General features: G+C 56.2%; 1 protein-coding gene across 1 annotated transcript; it reads right to left on the bottom strand.

Moving 5' to 3' along the window:
- Positions 1 to 2,275: 2,275 nt before the first annotated feature.
- On the bottom strand, positions 2,276 to 5,567 carry SOCS3 (suppressor of cytokine signaling 3). The gene is made up of 2 exons (XM_028112685.2): positions 5,300 to 5,567; positions 2,276 to 4,698 (listed from the first exon to the last, which is right to left on the bottom strand). Exon 2 carries the CDS (start codon positions 4,608 to 4,610, stop codon positions 3,933 to 3,935), a length of 678 nt encoding a protein of 225 aa, XP_027968486.1. The 5' UTR covers positions 4,611 to 4,698; positions 5,300 to 5,567; the 3' UTR covers positions 2,276 to 3,932.
- Between the last annotated feature and the right edge of the window lie 11,810 nt (positions 5,568 to 17,377).

Below are 17,377 nucleotides of genomic sequence, written 5' to 3'. Positions count from 1 at the left end.
AGGGGGTGGATTCCGTCCCCAAGAGGACCGAGAAGTACAGAAAGATTTCTGCAACAGGAGGGTAGGAGGAGGAGGGAACACAGGAAGGAGCCCTGGGGAGCAGATGGATCTTGGGGTTGCCACTAGCTTGCCGTGTGAATTTAAGCAAATTGCTTTTCTTCTCTGGGACTCAGCCTCCTTGTCTGCAAAAGTAGAAGGTTGGTCTTGTGGTCTGAAAATGGAGAGACAAAAGTGTGGGGAGAAGGATGGGAGGGGGGCATCAGGGGAAAGGAGTCAGGGGTCTTCCTGCCTCTGAGTTTAATCTCCAGGGGGACGGGGAAAGCAGCTCTCTCCGGGGCCAGAGAAGATCAAGCCCTTTCAGTTGGCGCCCTGTGAACACTGGACTCCCCGGCTCAGCAGCCGCCTTCTGGGCCAAGGACGGCGACTTAGTGTGCTCTAGGTTCCAAGGTTCCACGGAGGCTGTCCTTCCAGCAGCTGTGCAGCTTTCTGCTGAAGGCAGATGGTGGCCGGCTGGCAGCCCCCCCGCACCCCCCTCAGCAGGGAAGAGCCTGCCAGGAGCTTCCCAGGCCCCACTGGGTCCCCTCACTTGACCTGGTGCTCTGGGAAGGTGAGCTTACCTGGGTCTGCAGTCCTGGTTCCAGAAGCGGTGGTCTTTCTGGAGTGGTTCCTACATGCTCTGTCCACTCAGTAGTCTCATGCCTTAGCCTGGCCCTTTCTTGTCTCTTTACATTATTTCCCCCAAAAGTCTAGGAAATGGGAAAGAGAAATGACTTTATTTACTCTCAGTTGCCTTTTTTTTTTAAAGGATTTTTTTATTTATTCATTTGAGACAGAGAGATACAGAGAGAGAGAGAGAGAGAGAGAGAGAGAGAGAGAGAGAGCAGGAGCAGTGGGGAGAGGCAGAGGAAGAGGGAGAAGCAGACTCCCCGCCGAGCAGGGAGCCCGACACGGGGCTCGATCCCAGGACCCAGAGATCATGACCCGAGCCGAGCCGAAGGCAGGGGTCCGACCATCTGAGCCACCCAGGCACCCCCTCTCAGTTGCCTTTTGGATGCTGATTCCTGGAGCTGCTTATTCTCCGGCTCCCCCCCGCCACACACACACACCCAGGGAGAGGGGGGAGTGGGAAGAGGCCTCTGGTATTTGTTTCAGGCATCTGAGGTTTGGGGGAAGGCATGGGGACCCCTGACTTGGGAATTACACTCATTTCTTCAGTGGTCAGGTCTGGGGTTTGGGGGGGAAGAAGCATGGAAGGAAAATGTCACAGAGAAAGGATTTTTTGTTTTTTAGCACAACCCTAATGCTGAAACCCCAGAGTGGGGGAACTCACCTGTTGGCTTTGCAGGGAGGTATACAGAGGGGCAGAGGGGCAGCCCTGGCCACATACTTAGTGCTTAGGGAGGCAGAGAGAGTTCATAGGCTTTGGAAACCAGATGCTCCCAGGTTCCAATTCTGTGTCTTTTCCCACGTTCCCAAGTGGTGTGTCCTTGGGCAGGTTGCTTAACCTCCAGGAACCTGAGTGGCTGCCCCCGCTCAGTCGACAAGTATTTACTGAGCACTGTTCTGGGCATCAGAAGTGGCCAGTGTAAGCCCACAGCTTCCATGGAGCTCAGTTATGTCTAAGAATATGGCAGTGGTAACACCTGCCTTGTGGGGCTGGGTAGGTTAACGGGAGAGCCTCTAAGTGCCCAGGGGGTGGGAGTGACTAAGAAATAGGCAAATAGATGGGTGCTGTCATTGGGAGGCATGTGGCCGGCCACTGCTCAGGCTGGGTCTCCCAGGAATGGAGGGAAGCTGGAGGTGGGGGGAGGCAGTGCCTGTGGAGACCACCCCTCCCCCCACCTCCCATGAACCTGGCTGTGCTGAGGTCACGGGTCACCGCCAGGACCCCGGAGTCTGGGCTTTCTCGGAACACCTCCTTGCCAAAGAGCAGAGCGCCTCTAATAACCTGGAATCTCTAAAAGCTTTGACCACAGCTCAGGTTACTCCCTGCAAACCCTTTGAAGCGCTTCCTTCGAACTTGCTTTGCATATTCTGGTCAGATCTGAATCAGACTAGCAGGAATTACCCCTCTCGGTAAAGTCTAGGTGGCTGCCTTAGCTTGTCAGTGACGTGGTGAAGACGAGCTCAGTTCCATGGCGAGGAGCGCCCCTGACACAAGAGGGGGCAGAGCCTGCACCTCCGCGGCTCCCTCCCTCCCCTCAGACGCGGCGTGGGTGCGGGTGAAAGAGAAAGCAAGGCAGGGAAGGGGCGGGGAGGAAAAGGCTCCAGTCGGTTTTCATTAAAAAATAGTGCTCTTTATTATAAATTACTGAAATGTTTCTTTTTTGAATATAAATATAAATATGTGCAAAGTTTGACTTGGATTGGTATTTTGTTGAGTTCTTCAAGCATCTCCTAACAGCCTCAAAGGCCTGGGTTGGGGGGGCGGGGAGAGGGCTGGAGGTGGAATCTTTATAAAAGAGTGATTGAGGCAGATTGTAAACATTATTAAAACAAAAAACAAAACAAAACAAAAACAACAGGAAAAAAAAAACCCAAACACCCCAACACACAGCTGCCCCATCCAGCCCAATAACCTGACACAGAAAACTTTGTGTTTGTTTCATTTTCCCCAAAAAGAACAGTTCCAGGTAATTCCGTCGCTGCTACATTCCTGTTAACTTTTCACTGATCAGTGCTATTGCAGAAGGGAGCAGCTGCGCTGGCAGGGGCCCCAGTCTCTCAATGACTTCCTGCCTGTGCCCTTCCCCCACCCCCCACCCCCCCAGGTGAGGAGGGCTGTGGGACCTGGTGGCTCTGTTCTGCCAGAGCCCAGGCACCGGGAGGCACCTGTGACTGGCCAATACCGAATGGGCTCGCCTTCTTCCAGGGCTTGGCTGGAAGGCCTGGACCTCCACCCGCCTCCATCTCCGCCCGCCCCTCCCCCCACGCCGAGGGGCCGGCAGCCGGCCCTCCGAGGATCCCCTGGCCTCTGCCTGGATCGGCTGAGCGTGTGGCTTCCTGTGTGCCAGTCCCTATCCATGGGACAGGGAGCATTTAAGGCAAATCTCCTAGCCAGACAGGACGCACAAAGTAGAATCCCTCATCTTCTCTGTCCCGGGACCTGGGGTCAAAGATGGCTCCTCTCCTCCACCCTCCTCCCAACCCCCAGGTGCCAGAAGGGAGAGCAGGGGTGGGGAAAAGAATAACTGACCAGCCCACCCCTTCCCCTCCAAATGCCACTTCCCCCTTAAAACGGGGGAAGGGCCCTGGGCTCCTGGGCACTAGATGGACTCTGGGACCTTTGTTTCTGGTGGCTGTCCGAGAGAGGGTAACAGAATACCCCCCTTCCGCTCACCCCTTGCACTCATCCCCCAGAGCCAGGGGAGGAGCACGCAGCCGCCTCCTCACCTGGGGTGGACAGGGGGAGTGGCCATCGCCGTGGCCAGCCTGTAGCCCTGAGGCCCCTGGGGCACCCTCTCCTGCACCCTCTTTCCAGGCCAGAGACCCGCTCGGGTTTAAAGCTACCTTTTAAACCAAATCAAAGAGCAAACAAGTTCCGTTGGAAAGTTTGAAGACTCCCCGGCAGTTCTCACTAGTTCAACACTCCCGCAGTGTCCCCTGTTTGGAAATGCAGGGGAGTCGAGGAAGCGAAGAAGAGAAGAGAATCCACTGCTGTCGTCGCTGTCCCCACCAGGCCAGCTGGCTCCTCCGGAGAAGCTGGAGTGGGGGCGGGGCGCTCAGGTGGCACTCCCCCTTCCCTCAAACACATTCCAGGTCCCGCCTGCCCCATTCTGCAGGGGGGGGGGAGGGCCGAAGGGAGGGGCCAGTCCACCCCCCTGGCTCACCCAGAGCTGCAGGACTCTCCCGGTTGGATTCTTGTGCTTGTGCCATGTGCCACGGAGGAGAGGGGACCCAGGCTCCTCGCCCCGACCCCTGTCCTTTGCTCTTTAAAGCGGGGCATCGTACTGGTCCAGGAATTCCCGAATGGGCCCAGGCAGCTGGGTGACTTTCTCATAGGAGTCCAGGTGGCCATTGACGGTCTTCCGACAGAGATGTTGGAGAGTGGCCACGTTGGAGGAGAGGGGCCGGCTCAATACCAGAGGGATCTTCTCGCCCCCCGAGTAGATGTAATAGGCTCTCCTGGGGGGATTCCCTGGGAGCGGCTGGGATGGCGGCTGCTCCGGCACCTCGGAGGAGGGTTCGGTCGGTGGAGAGGGGAAGGAGGGGGCGCCGGGGGGCGGCATGTAGTGATGCACCAGCTTGAGCACGCAGTCGAAGCGGGGCACCGGCTGCGTGCTCCGGGGGTCGCTCTGCAGCGAGAAGCTGCCCCCCTCGCACTGGATGCGCAGGTTCTTGGTCCCCGACTGGGTCTTGACGCTGAGCGTGAAGAAGTGGCGCTGGTCCGAGCTGTCGCGGATGAGGAAGGTGCCGGCGGGCTCGGCGCTGAGCAGCAGGTTCGCCTCGCCGCCGGTCACGGCGCTCCAGTAGAAGCCGCTCTCCTGCAGCTTGCGCACTGCGTTCACCACCAGCTGGTACTCGCTCTTGGAGCTGAAGGTCTTGAGGCGCAGGCTGGTGTCCAGGGGGCGGCTCATCCCGGCGGCGGGAAACTTGCTGTGGGTGACCATGGCGCACGGAGCCAGCGTGGATCTGCGCGGCGGCGGCTGCAGCTGCTCGGCGGCCTCCGCACAGCGGCCGCTACCGCATCCCCGGGGGCTGTGGGGAGGAAGGGGCGCGCCGCGTGAGTGCCCGGAACCCTCCAGCGCGCCCGGCCCGTGCCGGCTCCCCAGCCTCCGCCGAGCGGCCTGGGCACCCCCCCTGACCGGAGGCCCCCCTCCTGAGCCCTTCTTCCCACCCAGGCACCCCGCGGAGCCCGCCCAGCCCCCGCCCCCGCCGGCCGGGTGGCCCCAGGCAGCCCCCTCTCCAGCGCGCAATGGGAGAACGCCGAGTGGGAAACTCGGGCGCGGAAGTTGGGTCTCCGGGAGCGTGGCCGTGGTGGGGAGCGGGAGAAGGGCCCCCGGGACGCTCTGGGCGCCGCTCAGTCCGGTGGCCCCGGGTGGCGGGGACGGAGAGAGAAATCTGAGGCATGGGGGGGGTGGGGTGGGGTGGGGAGGGGACATGAGAAGCCCGAGGGCCCAGCCTGGGTCTTCCGGGAACCTGGGATCTCCGGCTTCCATCCGCTCTGGCCCCTACCTCGTCCCCTCCCTGCCGGGAATGACCCGGGAAGGGGAGGGGAAACCGGGAAAAGCTCCCGGGACTAGCTAGCCCCCCCCACCCCCGCTCCCGCCCCGCTCCACGCCGCGCCCCTCCTTCCTACCTGGTCCCAAAACGAAGTCTCCGGCCTTGGGGCTGCGCCTCCTACGGTCCCCAAGGCGAGGCGGCGGCGCGGCGGCCAGCGGTGGCCCGCGCTGCGCCCAGATGTTGGCGGCCGTGAAGTCCACAAAGGGCCTCGCGCGCGCGTCCCTCGGGCTTCGCTGGGGCGCCCGCCCTGCCCCCTGCGCGTCCCCGGGCCGGCCGGCGGGGACGAGGCGAGGGGCCGCGGCGGGAGCTGGGCTGGAGCGGCGGCGCTGGCGACGGCGGCGGCGCGGGAGTGCGAGTCGGAGCCGCCGCCGAGTCCGCGCTAGCGGGTATATACGCGGCCGCCGCGCCCCGCCCCCCCGATTCCTGGAACTGCGCGGCCGGCCTTCTTGTAATGTTTAGTCACTACTCGCAGCAATGAAAGGCTGCGCGGAGGGCGAAGGAGGGGCCGCGGGCGGCCGAGGGCGGGCCGCGAGCCGGGCCAGGACCGGCCGAGACGCGCGCACAGACAAAGCGCGGCGTGAGGCGGCCCCGGCGGCCGGCGGGCGCGGCGCCAGCCCCGGCGGCGCGTTCCTGGCAGCGGCCCCTCCCCCCCGCGCGCTCCGCCCCCAACTTCTCATTCACACTTTCCCCCTCCCTTCTAAGAAGGCCGGTTTCTGGCAGAGGCGGGGGGCCCCGCTCCGGGAGCGCGCGGGCAGTTCCAGGAGGCCGAGCGGGAGAGGCTCCCGGCTCCCCTTCCCTTTTTCTCAGACCTCACGGGGACACCCCCTCGCCCCCACCCGGGCCCGCCCGAGGTCCCGATCGCGGCCCCAGGAGGCCCGGGCCTGCCGCGAGGGAAGTGGGGACACTCCAAAGCCCCGGGCGGCGACACTGGGGCCGGACCTGGGAGTTGAAGTGGGGTGGGGTGGGGACCTGGGGTCACGTCCCGAGGCGAAGCCGGGAGTCCCTGGGATGGAGGGGACGCAGCCTGTGTGGCAGCTGTCCGGCCTCAGCCCCCCGGCCCACTGCCAGGTTCTTTACCGACGCGGACATGAGTGCCGCCTCCCGCCACCAGAAAGCCAGAGACAGACAAACAAGAACCGCTTTCACACATCTGGGTCTCCCAACTTTCGGGGTGCGCTGTGGGTCCGGCCAGGTGCTCTCACCGGGCCCGAGGGCTAGCAATGGCCCCACCCCGCGCCTCGCGTCCGCTAGAGGGCGCCCTGGGGTCTCGTAGCGGGAGTGGAGTTCGGAGCCGCACCTCCCAAGCCGGGGAATGGAAACTGGAGGGGGCAGTGGGGAGGCTGGCTCAGGAGCTGGGGCGGGGGACCTTCCCGGGGGACACAGGAGAATTCTCATCGCAGTTGGAATTAGACCTGGGACTAATAGTCCAACAGCGGAGGATTTCCAGAAGACAGTTTTCAGAAGTTCAGCCCACTTCCAGATGGTCCAGCACCGCCAAGAATGTGCCCCGCCTCCCTTACCTCTGAGTGTGGGGGGTCTGATCTTCCCCCGCCCCGGGTGTGAGGAGGCGTGTGTGGTGAATGATGGATTTGCTCTTGGTCACGCCAGCATGGATGTGGGTGGCTTGGGCTAACCAGCGCCTGCTTTCTGAAGGTTGGCAACTTTTGCAGTCTGTCCCCAAACAGGCAGTGGGGTGCTGCAGACACCTGAGGACTAGTTTAAATTCCACTTGAATCGTCACCTCTCGGGACACAGGGGCTGTGGGCTTTGGGCTGTGCCCTCTTCCTAGCTGCCACCCTGCTGAAGGTAATGAGTCGGAAAGGAAGGGAGAGAGGCTGACATGACAACAGGCATCTTGGGAGTCTAGCACACAGAGGCCTGGCTCCTTCCCTTATCTGGGAGGGGAGAGGCACCTGACTGCCTTTGCCACTGTATTTTCAATCTGTGCCATCACCTCTTCTCTCACGCATGTCAGGACCACGTGAGATTTGGGCAGGACACCCAGCCTCTCTGGGATTCAGTTTGCCATGTGTAAAATAATAACAGTAACCTCTTCCCATCAGAGAGCTGAGATCACAAAACAAGAAGAGATTCTGCACATCAAAGTGTGCTAGAAATGGAGGGATTCTGTCTCGTTCTTCCTCAGCTTCTATTAGGAGACAGTAGCAAGGAGGAATTCTTCTTGTTATTTCTAGTTACTTCCGCAGAGGGGGAAATGGATTTATTCAACACATTTCTCAAATGTTGGGCTCTGTGTACCAGGCATTATGCTAGGTGTTGAAATATAATGATGAATAAGACTGGGTCTTTGCCCTCAAGACGCTTGTGGGCTAATGAAGTGGATCCTCCTCTCCCGAATCAGGAGTTCATTCTTTCTCTCACCCAGGAAAAGGACAAGAGGAAGCTGCACCATGACCATACACTTCTGTGCTGAATCCGTGGAGGACAAGACTCACAAGGAATAGCCCTCGAGTTAATGGATGAGAAAGTGCTTTGTAAATTACAATGCTCTGACACAAGTCAGGTTCATTCATCCAGTCCACAAACCTTCATTGAGTGCCTGCTTTTGCCAGGCACGGAGCAAAGTGCTGGGAGACAGAAGTGCTGGGTGAATCCTGCAGGGAGACAGGCGAGGCGAGAGGCATGGGCCCCCCAAGTGAGGATGCCAGGAGGAAGGGGTGATTGTGATGATGAGCCTAGGACACTTTGAGAGTTCATTTATGGGGGTGGTGTTGAAGGGGGAGAAGATAAGGAGGAGGAAACAGCCCTGGAACTCTGGGAATTCCAGACTAGTTGGAGGAACTCATACTTCTGAAGCAAGAGCATGGTCCCCAAATGAGCCTGGGCTCTGCAGAGGACCCGCAGCAAAAGCTGCATGTCTGCATGTCTGCCAGCAAGCTGGGAGCATGCCCTAGAGTTCAGGACTGACTGGAAGGGCAGAGAGGAGGGGCAGTGTGAGCTGGGCTGGGGGAGAGGGGTGCTGAAAGGGGCTGTCGGGCCTGGGGCTTGCGGCGGGGGGGGGGGGGCGGTGCGGGGAGCTGCCCTCCTCGCATACTGACTCTGGAGACTGAACTGCTGTCTAGGAGTGGCTGTATGACTTCTGGCAACTAACTTCCCCAGCCATGCCTCGGTTTCCTGATTTGTAAAATGGACTGATAATAGTACCTACCTCATCTGGGGTTGTTGTAAGGACTAAATGAGCTAATGCGTGCAAATGCTTAGGATGGTACCTTGAACATATTAAATGCTCAGTGCACATGTCGGCTACATTTTTTTTTTTTTTTTTTAAGCACTGGGGTGTCTGGAGAGAGGAGGTGTGGCTGCAGCCCGGGCTGCTAGGGGATGGGTGTGGCCAGGAATGGCTTTCTGTTTTGGAGAGCCCTGTTATCTCCCATATAAGATACATTCCATGAAGAGGCTTGTCTTCAAACAGATCAGCCAACTACCAAGTTTCCCTTTGTCTTTCTAATAACTCCAGGTTTCCAATGCCTTTGGGATGATTCAAACTTCTCTAAGGCCACCATCAGTGGCCACCACCCCTACTGACCTCTCATGGAGCCCCAGGCTGTCTCCAGAACGTTCCCCAGGCCTGGGTCTTTGCATGTTCATTTCCTTCCAGGTGGAACTGCCTTCCACACTTTGGCTGGTTTCTACTTTTCCTTTAAGACTTGGCAGAGACTCAGTCTAAACTTCCAGGAGAGTTCTCTCCACGCTGACCAACATGCCCTGATTACTTGTCCAGTGAGAACCTTGAGGAAACAGACGGTGTTCGGTTTTTTCAAACCTGGTACATAGAAAGTGCTCGATGGAAAAAAAAAAAAAAGAAAGAAAGAAAGTGCTCGATGAATCTTTTTTTTTTAAGATTTACTTATTATTTTTGGGGGGAGGGACAGAGGGAGAGAGAATCTCAAGCAGACTCCCCACTGAGCACAGAGCCGGATGCAGGGCTCCATCATATGACCCATGAGGTCGTGACCTGAGCCAAAACCTAGAGTCGGATGCTTCACCGACTGAGCCAGCCAGGCGCCCCTGAATAAATCTTTAAGAGATTGTTTTAACTCCTGTTTTCCATCCTTTTCGGATGCCACTGACTGCTTATTTCTAGAGTGGCTTTTGGTTTCTTCCCGCAGGACTCGGGAGCATCTGTAGATGGGATAGAGGGGGTGGAAGCCCCATGTACCTTTGGTGGGGATTAATAAACCTGCTAATCCGAAGACAGAGTGAGGACTCAAATTTTGCTGGAAAAGTGGGAAAGGAGGCGCTGGGCCAGTACAGGGCGCAACCCAGGAGACCCTCTTCCAGGCAAGCGAGACGCCCAGAGCAGAGCAGTCCCAGGGCGGTGTGTCCCTCCCACCCTCCCTGCCTGCTGGGGTCTCTGGGGGGTGGGGGGTGGGGGGGAACAGCCCATCCAGGTCTGGCCCCTCTGCCCCACCCGCTGTCTTCCTGGCTATGGGATTTAGGAGACTCCTGCCTTCTAACCTCTTCCTTTGCAGAATTTCTATGAAGTCAGAATCCCATTTCCAGGCAAAGGTGCTTGGTCATAAAGATAATACAGATTCATTCATGAGGGAGGGGAAGTACACAGAGGTTTCAGCTGCTTGTGGGGCTTCACTTACTCACGGGGAGTAACAGATGATGAGCTCTTCCCTAAACCTCGGAAATGGGAACTCTGACGCCTGTGGGGTGGTCTTGGGAAGTGATGGCCAGGCCTGGTGAACACAAGGTCCCATACTCTCATAGACGGTCTTCTTGTCTTCTGGCCAGCCTGGGGGCGGGCTCTATGGTTGCCATTGTTCGGAGGCCTCGTTTGCACCCAGATGGGTTAGGAGACTGGCCTCAGACCACAGCGTTGCTCAACACCAGGCCCTCAGCCTCTGTCTTTAAGACTGGAGGGCTTCCTATGGCACAAGAAGGCAGCCTGGGGTGGCCTGCCTCATGGCTTTACATTGCTTACTCTGCATTGGTTGTGCTCCTACTACGTGCGGGTTAGTTGACTAGGCCTGGGGCTGCAGTGGTGGGGGAAAGAATCTGGTTCCTTCCCTCTGCAGATTCTAGTCTAGTGAGGCTTCTCCTCTTCTTGCCCCCCCCCCCCGCATTTTTTCAGCTCATTTGAAGAGGATGCGGGGGTGGGGGTGGGGGTGGGGGAGCGGCTCTGTGTCTTATCAGACCTCTTAGAAGCCGCGTTGCCCCTCCTGCCCCAGGGTGGCTCTTCCAGGGCCTGGTCGGGCTGCCAAGGGCTGATGCATCTTGTTCTCTCCCCAAGGAAGCCCCTGTCTGTCCTTGCTGGAGGCAGGGTTAGCGGGGAGGTGACCTTCCAGGGCAGGGGGAAAGGTCGAGGGATCTCACCACAGGTGGACCCTGATCTCTCTTTGCTGCTTGTGACAATGCTGCCCAGAGGCAGGCCAGGGAAACCAGGACAATGGCTTGTGGTCTTTGTTCCTGCTGGGAGGGGCGACAGAGCTGACAGAAAAGGTTTGTGGCTCTAAGGTCTGGAGCAGTGGAGGGGTTCTTTCCAGCCTGACATTCCAGGCCCAGCTGGTCTCTGGCATTTCCCGGAAAAAAGTGCCGAGGGAGAGGAAACTTCACTAACCCACCCACCCACTCACCCACCCTGCCTTTTCAGATTCCTTGTTCCCTCCGGGGCTTGGGCTGGGTCAGAGCTCCAACCCCTGCCATGGGGTGGTGGGAGGGTGGTGGATCAGTGGAGGAGACTTTAGGAGGGTGCAGAGGGTATGCAGAGGGTGTGTGGGGTCCATCTTGGGGGGAGGGAAGTTTCTTTCCACCGCTCTATGAGGAATCCACATCTGTTCCAAGTTCTGAGTTGGGGGTAGAGAGTGGGGCAGTTAACTTCCAGCTGACTGTCTCTCTTGACCCCAAACCAACAAACCCCGCTCTGTCCGAGGTTAGGCTGGGAATAGTCTCCATTGGCCCTGAAGCAGCCACTGTGCCCGCACCCGCACTCAGGAACAGACACCCGGGCAGCAGGCAGTTCTGGGAAGAGGCCGTGGTGAACCATCTGGGCTGCGATGCAAGTGAGGCCTGGCCCGGCGCCCAGAGCTAAAGTGGCAGTGCCCAGGAGAAGGAGAGCCTGGCCAGGGGGGGTGAGGAGTGAGGTGGGCTCCCGGGAGCTGTTGCCCTGGGCCCTAGACGCCCGAGGGCTGGTGGAGGACCCCTGGGTGCAAGGCCTACAGTAAACCAGATGGCTGGCCCCCCCCGGAGCAAGGCGGCTCGGAGCCCCTGACCCATGGGGTTCCGGGGTCAGGCGTTGCTCACCAACTCACCTGAGTGAGCTGACAGCCCACGGCCTGCACTGAGCTCCCTCCAGTGGCGAGATCTCCACAGGGACCTCCGAAATGCCCCATCCAGGTATGTGACAGCACTAGGAAGGTCCTTGGTTCCCCCACATTGTGAAGCACACACTGGCAGGTACTTTGTCAGGCATTGAGTCTTGGGCCAGGTCAAAGGGGAAATGATACACCCTCTCTCTGGCTCCCAAGGTCTGGAACCAGCCACAGGGACAGAGAAGTGCGTCGGAAGGAGTGGGAGGTAGAGTATCTATCAGGGACAGAGGTGAGATTCTAAAGCATGACGTCGTTCCTTCCCACTTCTCCCTTTGCTCATGCTGCACTCATCTGGCCTCACATTGCATAGTTCAGAGTTCTTAACCCAGGTACTCGTACTGCCCCCTCCCCAGGATTTCATAAGCCCCCTCTATTTGTGAATAAAATGCTAGTGGCCGTCCAGATTTCTAGGGTTGATGAGCCTACCCAGAGTCTTGCTCTTGCAAGACTTATTTTTATAAAACCACTCACTCACTCATTCATTCATTTGTTCCTTAAAGAGATAATTATTGAGCACCTACTATGTGTCAGAGATTGAGCAGGGTGCCTGGAATTTATCAGTCTGGGTCCTCATGAAGTTTAGATTCTTTCCGGAAGGACAAGATTCTCCCACAATTGATGTCATGATTAATTAATTTTGACTGCACTAAGTACTATAAAGGAAAAGTCCTGGGGGGAGGGTCTGTGTGAGCATATTATGGGGAGACCGCATCTATGGGGGGGGGGCAGCCGAGGGAATTCCCTGAGGAAGTGACACATGCAGTATGATGGGAAGCTGAGGCCCGGAGGGGTCACCTGACCTCCCCAAGGTTCCCAGCTTGTGGGTGCCAGGAGCAAGCAGAGCCTAGGACCGGTGCACCGCCAGTGTCTGGGTGCCTGGGCTCTGCCACTGAGCATCTTCTATGTTGCTCCCTCTGCCTCTCTCTCCCTCCCACCTATGAAAAGCTTTTGCTCCCTGCTTCCAAGCTCCACCTGAGGCAGCTACAAGCAGACAAAATGAGAGTATCATACTCCCTTAAACCCCTGAGAGATGGGTCAGGTACATTCTCTGAATTTTGGAACTTCGAAATTTAAAATGTGTTTTTATAGACCAAAGACGTGTGAAGTGGTGAACTATTGGCTGAACACGACCCATAGATACTTTGGTTGGATTGCACAGAATTAATAAAATTTTTGTTAAAGATTATTTATTTATTCATTTATTTGAGAGAGAGAGAGAGCACAAGCAGGGGCAGAGGCAGTGGGGTTTGATCCCAGGACCCTGAGATCATGACCTGAGCTGAAGGCAGACACTTAGCTAACTGAACCATCCAGGCGCCCCCCCATTTTTTTTTTTTTTTTAAAGATTTTATTTGTTTACTTGACAGAGAAAGACGCGGCGAGAGAGAGAACACAAGCAGGGGGAGTGGGAGAGGGAGAAGCAGGCTTCCCGCGGAGCAGGGAGCCCGATGAGGGGCTCGATCCCAGGACCCCGGGATCATGACCTGAGCCGAAGGCAGCCGCTTAACGACTGAGCCACCCAGGTGCCCCCCCCCCCAAATTTTTTTGAGACAACATTTAAAAATCTGGAAATTTCACATTCACATCTGAATTTGGGGCTTTCTTTGGAAAAATTGGATGATTGGCATCGTTGGGTCTACATTCTGGCAGGTCTCCACTGGCCCTTTAGATGGGACGTGGGCTCTCCAGCTCAGCACAGGGCCACCCCCAGGACTGGCCTCCCCTCCCTGCCTGGAGCCCCAGGCACTGACACAGCAACCCCACCTGGCCTCTGTCTTCCCGCCTCCTCTCTCTAGGTTAAAGGGGCAAGAAGGGCCATTGACGTTGGGGTATTTACTTTGAGTCTCTTTCCTAAATTCTGAGTCACTGGAAATAAATCACGCCTGGTTCTGAGAGTCCCACCTGCTTGGGCCGGGCCTGATTTGGCCTCATCTCATCAAGCCAGACCTATCCTGAGCAGGCTTCGCATGCCAAGGCCTGGGGCACATGTAGCCTCTCAGCCTCTTGTTTCAATTTGCCCCAGGGGCCAGGCAGAGAGAAGCGGGGCAGGGTGGGGTTCTGCCAGGGAACCCCCAGCAGCTCGCCTTGGCTACCCAGGCAGGACCCAGGGAGCCCGGGATTCCCTGGGACAGAACTGGCCACGGGCCTCCGTGATTCCCGCCGCGCGGGAGGAGGAGGCGAGCAGCTCCTCGCTGGGGTGGCGCTGGCTGCCTTCCAGGCCACAAGAGGCCGAGATTCCCCTGAAACTGAGAGCTAGCGACACAGAAACAAACCAGCATGCTCCACCCAGGAGGCATTTCCAGAAATTGGGGCCCTGGCTTCTTGCTGATGAAATGCCAGATTATCCGGGGCCTCTCTTTGAGGCGGGGAGGTAGGGAGCGCATTGAGCAATAGGTGTTTTGTTTTGCAGATGACAAGATTTTCAACACTGAGAAGTTTAAATGATAAATACAAGAACCTTGACCAGCTCCCCACCCCTACCCTGGAAATGGCTGTTTTGAGCTTCAGTGCCTGGCAAATTTGTTTTCCACAACCTTCAGCTTCTCTGGGCCTCCCCCCAGCCCCAGCCACCTCAGGTCCCTGGTGCAGGAAGACCCTGGCAGGGCTCCCACCTGCTACCCGGCCACGAGAAAAGATGTCTTCAAAAGCACAAGTTGGCAAACCATGGCACACAGTTTTTGTCAATAAAGTTTTATTGGCAATACAGCCGCGCTCATTAGCATTGGTCATGGTGGCTTTTGTACCAGATTGGGTTGTTGCCACTGAGGCCACTTGGCTCACAAAGTGTAAAGTGTCTACTATAGGACCCTTGAAGGAAGCGTTAGCCAGCACCTGCTCAGGAGGACCTGAAGCCTGCCTTATGCCAGGGAGGGTGGGGTCAAGTCCTAGTTTGGAAGGGCATCAAGGACTGGGAAAGCTCAGAGCATATCTCAGGGAAAATGAAGGCAGGGAAAGCACTGGTGTCCTGAAGGGAGACTGAGGGCTCAAGTAAACCAGCCCCCAAAGGTAGACCTGAGCAGCCAGGTTTGCAAACTGACCTGTGGCAGGTCAATAAATTACCAGGAGGCTAAATCACTGTTTCTCCCCCCGTGGTGGAGAAACACAGACCCACAGCCGGGAAGCTCCAGAGCTCACCACCTGCTCATGTGTGATCATTCAACAGGGGTGGGCCGAGCCTGCATCTGTTGGCAGGTCCTCCTGTTTGGGGTGCTCACAGCAAACAAGGCGCTAGGGGCTCCCATTCTGGGGGGTAAGGAGCAGGGAGACAAAATGCACAGTAGGGAGTGGGAAGATGGGCAAAATGGGTGAAGGGGAGTGGGAGATACAGGCCGCCAGTTATGGAATGGGTAAGTCACGGGGCTGAAAGGCACAGCATAGGGAGTGCAGGGATGGTATGGCAGTAGTGTTGTATGGTGCCAGGTGGTAGCCACACTTGTGGGGAGCAGGGCATAAAGTATAATGGAGAGATTGAATCACTGTGTTGTACCCTGGCAACTAATGTAACATTGTGTGTCCACTGTACTTTGATAAACACACACACACAAAACAATAAACCAAAAAATGAGATTAGATCACAGTATGTAATACGCAGAATGAATGGGGCCAGGAGGTGTTTGTAGGGGAAGCACAGAGCTCAGAAGGATGAGAGGAGCTGTGAGCAGATAGAACAACTAAGCAAAGATCCTCAGGCGGCAACGTGTGTTGTGTGTGTGTGTGTGTGCGCACGCACGCTGAGGGGGTGGGCTTGAGGGATTGAGAAAAGGCAGGCTGGTGAGGCTGGGCAGTGACCAAGTGGAGGAATGGAGGCAGAGACCCCAAGGCTGGCTTCATCCTATCCTTGTCCCTAAGCTATGTTCTCTGTGAAAGAAGAGTGGGCTTCTCCAAAGCAGCTGATCGGCGACAGGGTTGCTCGTCCCTGGAGGGAGAAGATGGACGGGCACACCTCCCCCTCCTTGCATTTCCCAACAGCCCTGTGGCTGAGAGAGACCCTTGCACACAAAGTAGGCTCCGGGAAGAGGGGCCTTCCGCTCACATTGACATGATTTTCGGTTTGGGTGTGAATCACAGACAGTGAGGCCGGGGCCCTTGGCTCAGGATTTCCTGGTGTTTCCTGCCCGGGAGAACAGTCTTGCTATCAGGGGCAGCAGCCCACCACTCCCTGACGTCAACTCTCCTTCCAATGAATGCATTTCCTTTTCCGTTTGGGAAGACCTGGTATCTGTCAGCAGTCCCATCAACTCTGCCATTCTAACCCTGGCACCTCCTGTTCGGGAAGGAGCCAGTGAGATTAATCAGAAGGCAGTGCGTGAGGGCAGGAGGGTGAGGGCGGGGCTCAGCGAATGGGCTTTCAAGCCAATGGGGAGTCTCAGGGGGCAAGTGCCTTCTGGTCCGGGGTCATCAAGGTGTGAGCGGAGGTGTGAATGGAGAGCCCAGCAGCAGTAGTGTGGTGTCTGCCCTAACCGCCGGCCCTCCAAGCTGCTTGGGGCACTCCTACACCTCCTCTCTGGGCCACCTGTGGCACCTGAGAGTGTCTTATCTCCTCTGCCTGTTCCCACGAACCTGCCCAGATGAGATCTCCTGGTGGAAAGTGTTTATGTTGTCATCGTGTAAAAAAAAAAAAAAAGATTGCTCAATTTCTGAAAACCATTTTTCAAAATTTTTGCAACTTCTCAGTGTGCACGTCTTAGGGCAAAGTCACGGTTGCCTTGTTCTGGTTGTACCTCTGACAGTTTCAAACTAGCCATGAAGGCCAGAGGCTCTAGCTGTGTGGCTTCAGAAGTGACTGGGTCATTGCTTGCTGTTTATACGTAATGCAAATACTAGTTTAACTTACCATGCTGTAATAACACCGTGTGTTAGTCCGATTTATTTTATTTTATTTTAAAGATTTTATTTATTTATTAGAGAGAGAGTGTGAGCGGGAGCATGAGCAGGGTAGGAGCAGAGGGAGAGGGAGAAGCAGACCCCTTGCTGAGCAGGAAGCCCAATGGACAGACAGACAGACCACTTGGGGCTCGATCCAGGGACTCCAGGATTATGACCCCAGCTGAAGGCAGACGCTTAACCGACTGAGCCACCCTGGTGCCCCAGTACAATTTATTTTAGATCAGAAATTCCCAATGGGACAGTACCGTGGTTGTTTGTCTCACTTAATACCTTACCCGGGAATCACCACCTAGAAAAAGAAACTGCCAGTTCTTTTCAGGATGGGTAGGATGCTCCTGTGGTCACCACTGAGCATCATGGTGCAGGCATTCAGCAACTTGACTCTGCAACCACCCCGTGTCCCAAGAGCTGTGCAAAAACGGAATCATGCAATGGATGGTCTCATTCTAGTTACTGGAAATTAGGAAATTCGATGATTCACCCCTTCTAACTCGGAAGAGTTGAATCAAATTCCACCTTGTGTTTGTAACGCTATCTAAACGTAAAGGAAAAACAATCTGAAATGCTTGTTGCTTGTAAACTACTCGGAAATTCTTGAATAGCACCAAATAGCCAATGTTAGCATTTTGGTGTATTTACTTTCAGTCTGTCTGTACACAATACTCCCTCCAATTTTTAATTTTCCCAGTGAGATAAGCTCTATACTACTCTTTGAAAATTTGGATTTTACACTTCATGTCATTAAACATTCTTTTGGGACATAATTCTTTATGGATGTAGGGTCTACCAACATAGTGATGCACCCTTATTTATTTCACTATTTCACCAACTTCCCCACTGTTGATTCCTTCCACTTTTTTTTTGGTTATTGTTAAATATTTTATTTATTTATTTGACACAGAGAGAGAGAGAGAGAGAGAGAGAGA

Source organism: Eumetopias jubatus, unplaced genomic scaffold, assembly GCF_037043125.1.
Source record: "Eumetopias jubatus isolate StellerSeaLion01/CBP00866 unplaced genomic scaffold, mEumJub1_p1.0 scaffold_10, whole genome shotgun sequence".
Classification (NCBI taxonomy): Eukaryota; Metazoa; Chordata; class Mammalia; order Carnivora; family Otariidae; genus Eumetopias; species Eumetopias jubatus.
This window is presented reverse-complemented; position numbering and strand designations above follow the sequence as displayed.

What these genes read in the sequence shown, in the direction of transcription:
- SOCS3 (XM_028112685.2), bottom strand. Translation starts at nt 4,610, where the DNA reads ATGGTCACCCACAGCAAGTTTCCCGCCGCCGGGATGAGCCGCCCCCTG.